Source organism: Lipophrys pholis (genome assembly GCF_963383615.2).
Source record: "Lipophrys pholis genome assembly, chromosome: 3".
Lineage (NCBI taxonomy): Eukaryota > Metazoa > Chordata > Actinopteri > Blenniiformes > Blenniidae > Lipophrys > Lipophrys pholis.
Genome location: NC_137627.1, coordinates 26,759,951 through 26,772,627, shown reverse-complemented (window position 1 = coordinate 26,772,627; position 12,677 = coordinate 26,759,951). Strand labels below are relative to the sequence as shown.

Sequence of the window (12,677 nt, the reverse complement as noted above, 5' to 3'; positions counted from 1 at the left end):
CAGTCTACTTGTTTTTTCCTTTTCCTATTTCTTAGTGTTGCGCGATGTGTCAGAATGAGTTCTGTTGAAGTTGGTGCGGCCTGACGCACTGGAAACATTTCACAAACTTATTTAATGCGCATGAGGCGTAATTATCCAACAACTCCACAAGAGTCCCTAAAAATGCTCCATCCATGCTGGAGCTGACGGGAGGACATGTAAGATAAAGCCGGGGTGTTGGGGGTCGTGTGGTGGGTGATGAGCAGATACCGAGGCTCACAGGAGACACCAGCCGCTCATCGGCGCGTCTACACCCGCCACATCCTCAGGGCCAGTGTGTGTGTGTGTGTGTGTGTGTGTGTGTGTGTGTGTGTGTGTGTGTGTGTGTGTGTGTGTGTGTGTGTGTGTGTGTGTGTGTGTGTGTGTGTGTGTGTGTGTGTGTGTCCTCAGAGACGCACTGCACAGGCGCAGAGCGCACTGCGCGCAGGGCCAGCGCACAGCTGAAAGGCAGCCGGACCGAGCGGAGCGGCACTTCCCAGCGGACTGTCACCGCCGCTGCAGCCGCTGCAGCCGCCGGAGCGCCGCTCGGGAGCGGGCATCTTTCCTCACGTCCCCGTGTGGAGCGGAGTGGAGCACCCCGCTGGCTGCAGGCCGAGGAGCAGGCGCGCTGCGCGGGGATGGATTTACGCAGATGATAGCTGACTGCATGAGGTAGAGTGTTGATGAGCTGCTTTCTAACTGCCGATCTGCGGGGATTCAGGGAGGGAGGAGGATTTTAAAACCTGTTGTCCTGTTTGTGGGGATGAGCCGTGATTATTAGACCAGTGGAGCTCCGATCTAAAGCTCTGAGGGACTGTCAGAGGATGGAGCCGCTTTTAGCCATATTATATCTTTATACCTGTACACTAACTAATAAGCTTGAGGTTTTTATTTTGAAAAAACGTAATGATAATGACAATAATAAGAATAACAATAAGAACAACAATAACAATAAGAATAACAATAACTATGAGAATAAGAATAATAAGAATAATCTAACCTATATAAGTGATTGTAAATATCAATTACACCAATAACACTATTGTGTGACTACTGATTAATACTTACATGTTAATCATTTCAATAATTGACATATATTCAATAAGAAGATTCATATTTGAAAATAATCCTAATGAAAATCACCAGCTTTTTAAATATTTATTAACATCATATTATTTATGTGTAATCTTTACTTCACTCCTAGAATATGCAGTTCAAAGGCTTTATATATATATATGTAATTTGTTTATGTCTTTAATGTAACAGGATAGAATAGCCTTTATTATCATTTTACAATTTATGACAAAACTGGAGGGCTGCTCTGCTCACTGTGCAAAATAACAAAATGTAACATACAAAAATAGTGCAGATAAAACAGAAAACAGTGCGATATGCACTAGGTTCACAGTGGTTTCACAGTGTGTTTGAGTGCTTGTGATGTGCAGGGTGTCTGTGACCTGGTGGAGAGAAACTGGTTACAGGAAGACAAAAGTGGGTTTTTAGTGTTTTTACACTGAGCTGCAGTTTTGTCTGGTTGTTGTGTCGAACTGGAGTCTTTTTAAGCAGCAGTGGATCCTGTCAGAAGCAACAATGTTGTGTGAGTTTTATTTACGTCCTGCTGATGTTCGGGCCTTCTTACCTCACACATGTTGACACAAAATGGCGGCGGCGGTGCCTTCCTCACATGGTTAACTGGGCTCACGTTTTCTCCACAAAGAGAGAAATGTGCAGAAAAAATTAATGATTAAATTACTTATTGAGAAGATAGAGATTCCTGGAGGTTTGATTTGTAAACTTCAGTTTCACCAAGCTTTTACCAAATCATCATCGTCGTCGTTGTCGTCGTCGTCGTCGTCGTTGTCATCGTCGTCGTTGTCATCGTCGTCGTTGTCATCGTCGTCGTTGAAGTGAAATAATTATGTTTTATTGTATGTAAACTTATAGGTTTACATAGAATAAAATTGGATGTAAACCTATAACCTATTAAACAGCATAATTTCAAATTAGGTCAATCCAATAAACACACTTATAGCATGTTTGTCTCACTAAGGAGGTAAAAATCTTTTACTGTTTGTGATTTTGCTGTTATTTAATTTTCTGGAATATTCCTCCCAGTGGTTTTGTTGCGCATCGTAATCTGAAGTGATGAACCACTAACGGAGGAGGAAAATTACGGGGAAATTCTGCTTTCTCTGATGTTTGACTTGTTTCTGTCATTCTGATTAATCCCAGTAATCCCAGGCTATAGATTCTCTGAGATTGTAACGAAACTGAAATGAGCAGGATCAATAATAATTTAATAGATTAAACCTCAAGCTATTTACTGGGTTCATCCTCAGCTTGACTTGGTATTACTTTACATTTTCTGTCTTGTTTTAATTTACAAAAGAGTTATTTCCGCTTGTAACGGTCGACGTGAGTTTGTATGTAGCCTCTGTACTGTATGCAAAGAAAGAGAGAGAGAAGGTGTGTGTGTGTGTGTGTGTGTGTGTGTGTGTGTGTGTGTGTGTGTGTGTGTGTGTGTGTGTGTGTGTGTGTGTGTGTGTGTGTGTGTGCGTGCGTGTGTGCGTGCGTGCGTGCGTGCGTGTGTGCGTGTGTGTGTGTGTGTGTGTGCGTGTGTGTGCGTGTGTGTGTGTGTGTGTGTGTGAGTGTGCATGAGTTGTCTACAGTGTTGGAGCATCATGTGACTTTCACTACCTGCGTGAAATAAAAGCACGCTCGCTGCCAAACAACATGTTTACTGATCTTTCTGATGTCTTCCTGGAGTTTCCCATAGAGAAATGTTTATACCCTTTCTTTTTGAAGCTTTCTGTGATGTTTTTGCTCCGGACGTATTTTCAGGAGAAATATTTGTCCGTGTACAAACAGCAGGCTCAAAGCAGGAATCCAACACTTCAATAAGATCTCAAACTGTAACTCAGCAGTGCCGAGGCTTTCTCCCTATTTATTTACTTCTTCACAGTGTTGACGTGTGTCAGTACACCATGGCGTGTGTGTGTGTGTGTGTGTGTGTGTGTGTGTGTGTGTGTGTGTGTGTGTGTGTGTGTGTGTGTGTGTGTGTGTGTGTGTGTGTGTGTGTGTGTGTGTGTGTGTGTGTGTGTGTGTGTGTGTGTGTGTGTGTGTGTGTGTGTGTCCTCAGCCTGCAGCTTCTGGCTGAAATAAAGTAGTGAAAGGCCCAGATTCACCCTGTCACAGAGCTGAGCTGCTCCCTCTGGCAGCTCTTATCTTTATTAGCTTTCACACACGTCTCCATCAGTTTACGTGCACACCGCTCTCCACTATCATGCATGAGAGAGTGTTTACAGGCTGCGAGCGACGAGCAGGGCGGCGAGGTGAAGGAGCTGAGCTCCAGTCTGAGATCAACGACTCTGAACTCAGAACAGAAAGGAGCTGAAACGCTACAGTCTGAAGCCAGTGATGGCCAACCTGACCTCACATCAAGAGCCGTGTGTGTGTGTGTGTGTGTGTGTGTGTGTGTGTGTGTGTGTGTGTGTGTGTGTGTGTGTGTGTGTGTGTGTGTGTGTGTGTGTGTGTGTGTGTGTGTGTGTGTGTGTGTGTGTGTGTGTGTGTGTGTGTGTGTGTGTTGAAATTGATGGGGATTTTAATATTTCTATTCATGTGCAGAAGTCTCATTTCACGACCTGTTTTTAAAGAAATTTACCTCTTGGATTATAAAGTATTTCTATTCTATTCTATTCTATTCCTTTTTTTGTAAAATCATGTTTAATGTAAAGTGAATCAGAGAAAATCTATTTCACTGTATTTATGTTCTGTGAAGCTTCTCTCAGCTTCATCATGATGGTAAATATTGGTTCAGAGAATCATTCCATCATTTCATTAGAACTGGAGTCTAATGAGTGACTTGAGGCCAGAAGCCGTTCAGTCAGAGGGTTTAGTTTGTGCCGCACAACCACAAGTGTATAAAGGATCAATTAAACAAGCAAACAGCTGATTGTGATGTATTTTCCGTTGATGACAGTTTGATCATATAAACACGCAGCAGTAAAAACTCATAGTGTTCGTAACGTGAGGGTGAATTTATGAGCACATGCTGGAGGCTGCATCTGCCCAAGAGCATTTCTACATAGATTTAAAACAAGACAGGACAGAGCTGAATTATACTTGTGCTTGTTGGAATGGAACTACATACATTGGGCCTGGATTATGGATTATGGATTATGGATTATGGATTTAGAATTTAGAATTTAAAATTTAAAATTTAAAATTTAAAATTTAAAATTTAAAATTTAAAATTTAAAATTTAAAATTCAAAATTCAAAATTTAAAATTTAAAATTCAGAATTTTGGATTTTGGAAACCACACTGTGTTTTTTGCATCTTCAAAAAAAATAAACTAGAATTGCATAACATTTTCTTTATGTATGTCAGCTTGTTCCGGTTTTTGAGAGAATAATAAAATTGCATAAAATAATTGCAAATTAAGCTATTTTTTTATTTTTTTATTTATTTTTTATTACTATCATCATTATTAATTTCTATTTTTTATTCTTTTATTACTTCATATGCAGTTTTTTTTCTTAAATTTAAATGAGTTTCATCTAAAAAGAAGTTTTGAAGAATGTTTGGACAACAAATTATTTTTGATTAACACGTTTGTAAAAAAAACTAATGTGAAATCATTAAAATCCTGTAAATAAATCCTCTGATGAGAAACCAGAGGAAAGACCTGGTCCTGGTCCTGGTCCTGGCCCTGGTCCTGGCCCTGGTCCTGGTCCTGGTCCTGGTCCTGGTCCTGGTCCTGGTCTGGGCCAAAAGGCTGCAGCAGAAAAAACTCAAAGTGAAAGAAGAGAATCAGTTGAAAGTTGCGTCCGGCCAGGAAGTGATCCGCTGCTGTAATAAAAGGTTCTGAACTTTATTTTGAAGAGCAGCTCAACCAGTTGCAGAGAGAAACTGCTCACTTAGTGAAACATTACTGTTGTTATTGAGCTGCTCTGAGAAGATGTGAGACGTTATAGAGCATTAAGGAGCGGAATCATTTTGGCCAGCTGATTTAGTTCTTTTATTTAATCTGAGCCTCTTTCTGGTTGTTTTGAGGAGTGACAGTCGGATGTTTGAGAAAAGTTTCATTTCTTTACCTTTGAATGTTGAAGTATGGATCAACTGATTGAACTGAAATAATCTAGTCCACGTTTCTGTGTTTTCACTTGACTCCTCTCCGAGCAGAAGATTTATTTACTTAAACTTTTATCATTTATATTCCACCACCTTCTTCTCGAGTTCTTCTTCTAATATTGACGGAGGAGAGATTTCATATCACAGCTAGCAGCTCTGATGGAGGCGGAGGTCATGTGACCAGTTCAACCAGCGGAAATCACTTTCAACAGGTGGTGGCGTACATATCAGAAAACCTGGAGAGACCTCCTCCTCTTCCTCCTCCTATTCCCCATCCTGTTATTCCTCCTCCTCCTCATCCTTTTATTCCTCCTCCTCCTCATGCTTTTATTCCTCCTCTTCCTCCTCCTCCTCCTCCTCCCCATCCTCTTATTCCTTCTCCTCCTCCTCATCCTCCTCCTCTTCCAGCCAACCATTTTCTGTACCTACAGTTGTGAAGGATAAGGATTACAATGAGCTCTAGAATATGTATTTAAGCAACAGTTGAAAACAACTAATTCAAAATGTTTAATAGAGAGAAATAGATTGAAAAGTGTAACTTTTATATTCTGACTCTGTTTCAGTCATTGAGACTGTGTGAACAGTTTTAATGTATTTAAAATACGGCGTGCTTCAGCTGTGTGTTTCTGCTCTGCAGAGTTGATGACTCTTCCGCTCATATGAAGGTTTAAAGAAGGAGTTCCACAGGGTTCTGTCTTAGGACCTTTACTTTTCACATTCTACCTGCTTCCTGGAGGAATATTATCAGGAAACACTCAATTAACTTCCATTGCTATGCAGACGATACATAAATCTATTGATCAGTGAAACCACTCAATACTGATCAACTTGTTATGTCTTAAAGACATAAAAGCTTGAATGAGTCATAATGTTTTGTTTTTGAACTCAGATAAAACAGAAGTTATTATATTTGGCGCTGAGAGACTTTATGGAAACTTGTCCGGAGGGTTTGACTTTGACCTTTGACCTCCAGTTCCACTGAGAGGAACCTGGGAGTTACTTTTGACCAGGACTGATCCTTCAACTCCCACATTACATTAGTCTGCAGGACTGGACCCAAACCAGGACCAGGACCAAACCAGGACTGCTTTATTTCACCTGTAATATTTCTAAAATTACAGACATGTTGACGCAGAGTGACGCTGAAAAACGAATCCATCATTTCCTTCCAGAGTGGACTATTGCAACTCCCCATTATCAGGGTGGAACAATAACTGCTCCAGAAGTCTCCTAGTGGTTCAACATGCTGCAGCCAGAGTCCTGACAGGAACCAGCAGAGATCTCGTCAATATGAGCTTCTCTTCAATGGCTTCCTGTCACATCTACATTAGAGTTTAAAATCCTTCTTTGAGCCTCAGCAATGTTTGTGTTCTGCAGAGATGCTTCAGGAGAAAGCTTCAGCTGTGGCCGATGAGCATTTGAGCCGACTGCAGAGCGGCGGGGAGGTAGATCTTCTCTCGGACCAGGCTGGACTGGGTCTGTCCACAGCACCCAGCGGCCCCAGCAGCAGTGAGCCAGACCAGGTACCACCACCCTCATGTGTGGATTGATTCTGATCCTCTTTAATTGATTTGACAAAAGGTGCAAATTAGAGTTTTATAGTGATTTTCACCAAGGTACCTCAGACTGTGAGCAGCTTAATGATACTATGCTTCATACTGATTTATTTCTGATGTTTTATTCTCGTCTCTCTTCCTTCAGAACATCGAGAACATTAAGGTGATTCTTCATGAGCGAGAACTGTGGAAGAAGTTTCACGAGGCCGGCACAGAGATGATCATCACCAAGGCAGGACGGTCAGTGTGCGTGTGTGTGTGTGTGTGTGTGTGTGTGTGTGTGTGTGTGTGTGTGTGTGTGTGTGTGTGTGTGTGTGTGTGTGTGTGTGTGTGTGTGTGTGTGTGTGTGTGTGTGTGTGTGTGTGTGTGATTATATATAGTGTATATATATATATATAAAGAACAGGACGGTAATTTTTTATTTGAGTTATAAAGGTCATTTTGCTTATTTTGTTCAGATTTACATTTTTCAATAGATTTTCAATACATATAATTAAAAAAAACAATGTTAAGACTAACTTATAAATGTCCTGAAACTCTCCATTTTCATATATTTCCCTGAGCGCTTTCATCAGAGGAAGAATTAGTGATTAAAAAGAAGAGATTTTTAACAGTCCTGTTTGCTCATACTGCTCTGTGCGCTCCTCTGGAAACCATTTTACAGGATAAGTAATCCTGTAAAGTAACTGTAGTCAGATGTTTTCAATGGAATACAAAGTATACAAAACTTATTGAAGAAATAATGAGCAGCAGACTTTACTTGATTATTGATTTTGTTTGCAATGAGCACTGTAATGATGTCCCTCACACTGGTCCTTCATAACATTCCCACAAAGCGGCCATGTGGTGAAGTGGGTCATCTTTCAGTTGGAAGGTTGCAGGTTCAATCCCCAATCTCCCCCGTCCACGTTGAAGTGTCCTTGAGCAAAACATTGAACTCAAAGCTGTTATCACTGGCGTGGAGCTATCAATGTGTTTTGTGATTTTCTCATCAGAGGAACTTTTCTAAGAAATGTGACAAGATGTATAAAAAACATCTCCATGTCTCAGTCAGCATTGTCTGATATTTTCCACAAAATCTTCTAATCTTGCAATTTTAATTAAAAAAACGTTTGAAGCAAAACAACTCTAGACGTAGCCTTACATCGCAGCTCATGATCTGCTCAGTCTCAGTGTACTGAAGACTTTTGGTTTCCACTTTGTGCTCATCAAGTAGAATTGTGACCAAAAACTTTCCAGTTCGGATTTCTGATCTTTTTAATGCCCCACGCCCTGATAACTCACTCAATCTCATTATACAGTTTCCAGAGGAGACGTTTTTTTTTTTATAACAGCCTGCAGACAGACCGGAGAGCTAGTAATTTGACACCAGCTCCATTCTTAAATGTCTTATTGTAAACCAGTGGTGTCAGTCTTATTTTCATTCAGTCTGATGAGATCTGTGGAGGTTCAGGCCTGTGGACTGATACAATTACAATCAATTAACAACCACAACTCCAAAGAGTTCCGTTTTGTCTTAGTGCAAACGATCACGAGTGCACAGGGATTTTACTAATCTGGCACAAGTTAAAATAAACAAAAGTTAAATTGGCAACGTCTGTTGCAAAACACAGAGATGTCAGAAAGTCATATTCTTTCTTTGCAGGTTTAAAATGACTCAACTGGAAACTTGTAAATAGATGTGAGGTCTGTGCCGGAGAGTTTCTGCTGGCCTGCAGCTTTCAGCATGTTTTTAATGAATTCACCCTTGCAGTGTGCTCATGCTACAAGAGAGACAGCTTTACTAAAACCGTGTCTGAAACAGTTGTTGCTTGCATTATTAATCCAAAAATGTCTTTATAAATTCTAAACCTTGCAGACTGTGGGCTGTATGTTTGAAAGCCTGGCTTAGAACAAAGATTCACATAATTAAAATCAACCTAAACCTTTTTCCTTGAGAAGGCGAACTCATCCAGGTGGTTAACCGCAGTATTTGACACTTTCACCACGTTAAATGTTCAACTCCGGCTCGGTAACGCCTCTCTATCATGGAACATCCAAACAAGCAGCTCTGAAGTATGAAACTGGACCACGACGGGCTTCCAAGCTCTTTGTAATGTCACAGCTGATGTTGGTGGGCTTCACCCTTCAGTCAGACGTTGAGAGCTGCAGAATGACTTTGTGGACAAACCTCCTCCCACAGCCGAAGAGCCAGTGTGTTGTCAGGAGAAGGATTTAAAGACTCCACTTTATGAATCACAAATAGTGATGAAGTGCTTTGAAAACGTCTTCCCTGAAAGAAAACAGCTTCACTGGAGTCCCACCAAGATGTCAACACAAACCTGGAAAGTCTTGCGTATGTTGTTAGTCACATAATAAATTAAAAGCTGCTCATATTCTTCAGCACAAAAAATGCTTCGTTTGTGGAAAAATGCAGAGAAAGTGATACTCATATGATAGATTCATTACGCAAAATGAGAGCGGTGCCTTCCTGCGACCATCTGTTTAGACAGCTAATAGTAACATATAGCAGTTATAGGTTTGTCTCTCAGGAAGAGGTTCTGCTGCACTTTCTACATAATTGAAAACACAAATGACTGCTGGGCTTGTTGGATTTAATGCGACCTGAGGATTAGATGGGGAGGCCTCTGGACATTAACCAGAGGATGAGTCCACTCTCAGATCAGCCTCCGCCTCTCATTCCTCTTGGGATGGGTTTTTTTCTCCAGTCAAAAATGTAGAAGGTCACCACATTTTTCCCTTAATGCTGCATAACCATACAAGATGGGCTTTCCCTTGTCCAACTGATAAAGTGAGCTCTGAATCCTTAAAGCCCTTTGAAGGGCCGAGCAGCTGTGCTGGGAAACCTCTCTGCGTTCACCTGCAGTCGGTCAGCGGCTCACACTGAAGGTCACTGACTTCATTCTGCGTCGACATGAAAACTATATCAGCTCCAGATTGAATAATTCAGGCCTGTGACGACTTTCTCGAGAGTGTCATTGTGACTGGAGATATCTGTAGTGATATCTGTAGTGAAAAGAAAAGTGTGTTGTCCCTGCGAGGAACAGGAGAGGGCTGTTTTGAAATAGACGTTTTCATTGTCAGAAGTTTTCATGGTAATGTAAACCAGGGTGGGATTATTCCTGAGTGCTTCACTTCTGAAAAACAATCTGTGTTAAATCTGATCCAGCACAACAGGAACTCGTCTGAAGTGAAATGACTGAAGAGATTCAGGCTTTCATCTCATAATTCACAAACCGTTGGATGTGGACAGACTAGAAAACAAGGAAAGATGTGAAATAGCAGGATTATAATCCTGACTGTGACATTTATGTTCAGATGTCTCCATATGTGCTGCACTCACTGGAAAAGAAGCTGTTGGAGCAGAGTTGAAGTTGTCAATGAAGAGTCACAAGATTCTTCAAAATTAATCCAAAAAGGAGAGCAGAGGGCCGTCAAGTCCGGCCCAACAAACACCAACCACCGCCAACATCGACCGGCCGACCAACCGACTGACTGACCGACCGACTGACCGACCGACTGACCAACCAACAGAGGTAGTCACCCACCGACTGACCAACCAACAAACCAACTGACCACCTGACTGACCAACTGACTAACTGACCGACTGACTGACTGACCGACTAACTGACCGATTGACCAATTGACTGACTCACTGACCGACCGACCGACCATCATAACAATGTTTTTCTTTTATTTATTCAGAATAGGAAACTCCAGCACATGATGAGTGAATCTAAAGAAGAAACATCTTTTGTAGCTTTATTGAGACACAACGCAGAAATAAAACCCATAATGCTGCTTGTTTTATGAAACTGTCCTTCTAATAACATCTCAGGAGGCTTCTAGCTTCTGATGCTTCTATAATTAGAAGCTGCAAAAATATGTGATGTGATTTGTTTGGCAGCAAACAATGTGTAAGCTCACATAACAATGTTAAAAGTAGAGTCAGTGCCGCCAGTCTTTCTTTATCTTCTGTTTCATGCCCATGTTGCTCCCTGCACAACATCCTCATTCACACATGCTCCCATCACATCGTTTCTCTCCTGCTTGATCATTTTGGTCGGCGCTCCCCAGCTCACCTGTCAGGTATGCAGGTGCACGTTGACCTGGTTCACCCCTTCACTCCCACTTCACTCCCACTTCACTCCGACCCTCCGGTTCCCTGATAGCAGCGGAGCAGGTGACACATGGACTGGACACACAACAAGAAGCCTCACATCTCCTGCTGACAGTCTGGAAACACGTGGACTGGAAACACCGTTTACGCTGCTGTTTCTGGAAACGCCTTTTCTTTGCTTTAGATCTTTTATTTACACACAGAAAAAGTGATTCTATAAGAGTCAGTAAAAGCAGCAGGTAATAAACTGAAACCTGTTATAAACCAAATCATTACAAAATCTTTATGTAGCCGAATTCAAACTAAGGCTCCGTTTCTACGACAACGTATACAACCTCTGCTTTCCCTCTCCTCATTCTGCAATGAAACTTGTTTTATCTGTTCTGCTCTGAACAGTATTTTACTTTAGGTTGGTCCTGTTTGCTGCACAACCTGAAAGGTCAAATGTCATGATTAAAGGAAGCAGCACGGCGGAGCTGCGGCGGTCTGATGAAGGCACCATTACTTTTCACTGAAACTTTGCAGGACTGATGTATGGGGACTAGTTTTATCTTCAAATTCAACTTCAAATCAAGTAGAATTTGTTGGTTTTTTTTTTTACATCTTAATCATAACATGAAGTCACCTCATTAATACGTATGTGGTGGTTTAAAACATGAAATGGTGGATTTGGTTGATTGAATTGTGGTTGATGATGATTTTAATGGAAGTGAGCAGGTTGTTCGGTGGTTATGCCGTTGTTCTGGCAGAGGATGTGACAGTGGAGGGAGAGCGAGGCGGATCGTTCCTGAACGAGGCCGGGGTAGAGAGCTGTCGGGGGGGAGACGTGCGGGGGTCGGAGCAGAAGTGGCAGGGAGCAGGAAGGCCACGCTGTCACCTCCGGGCCCCCACACGTCCTCCGACACCCGGGGCGGGCCCGGCCCGACCCGGCTCGCTCTCAGCCGGCACCTCGCCAGGCCCGCCACTTGTTATGGTGAGTGTCACTGTGCAGGCGTAATCCTCCTCTTCAAAGCAGATCTGCCCTCACTCTCGCTCTCTGTACACAGCCCGTCAGAGAGCAGCGGCGGGCTGATAAGAGGAATCCGGCGCCCCGCACTAGGCCTGCCTCTCCTGGGCCGCGGCGCTTCATCATCCCCCCTCCTCGCCGCTCCTTTTGATGTCTCTGTGGCAGTGGAGATTCCCAGAGAGGGGAATGGATCACTGTGGGGCCTAAACATGTGGGACTGTTAAGAGAAACAGCTGGCTGGGCACTGACACACACACACACACACACACACACACACACAAACACGCACGCACACACACACACACAAACACGCACACACACACACCCTGACACTGATATCATACACACACTCGCCAACCTCCATTTCTCATGCTCGCCTTGAAGCGGCTCATTTAGTCACAGCGCTGAATGTATATGTGAGCCTTCATGTAGCCGGCCGTTGAGAGCCAGAGTTTTAATTCCTGCTGCAACACAGAGTCTGATCGCTCGGGTATATGGCAGGACCGCAGCACACACACTGATAGAAGACTGAGAAACTTATCAAACACTCTGCATCTATTGGCTTTAGGAATCGAACAGCCTAACGGCTGGAGCAGCCACCTTCATGAAACTGAGTAATCTAGATACAAGAAGATGCAGGAACACTGAAAGTCTTTGTACAAAATGTTCTTTCATTTGCAAAAGTAAAAAAAAAAAATCTAAGTATTTTATTATTGGACAGATTATCTGATAGTGGTGACTGTATTCATGAGAAGCATTTACCAGTTCACCAGTTACCATTTACCAGTTAGAAGACAGTAGATATTCCTCAATGAGAAGCAGTACTCCTGTGAATTACTTTTAC

The 12,677-nt window shown here is 42.4% G+C and overlaps 1 protein-coding gene across 1 annotated transcript in view; it reads left to right on the top strand.

Annotated features, from left to right (window-relative positions):
- Positions 1 to 466: 466 nt before the first annotated feature.
- tbx4 (T-box transcription factor 4) overlaps positions 467 to 12,677 on the top strand; it is a 33,481-nt gene continuing 21,270 nt past the window's right edge. Inside the window, exons 1-3 of the mRNA XM_080459205.1 lie at positions 467 to 690; positions 6,529 to 6,674; positions 6,853 to 6,947. Of these exons, the coding sequence (XP_080315331.1) occupies positions 6,531 to 6,674; positions 6,853 to 6,947 (239 nt within the window). The 5' untranslated portion in view covers positions 467 to 690; positions 6,529 to 6,530. The remainder of the gene's footprint in view (positions 691 to 6,528; positions 6,675 to 6,852; positions 6,948 to 12,677) is intronic.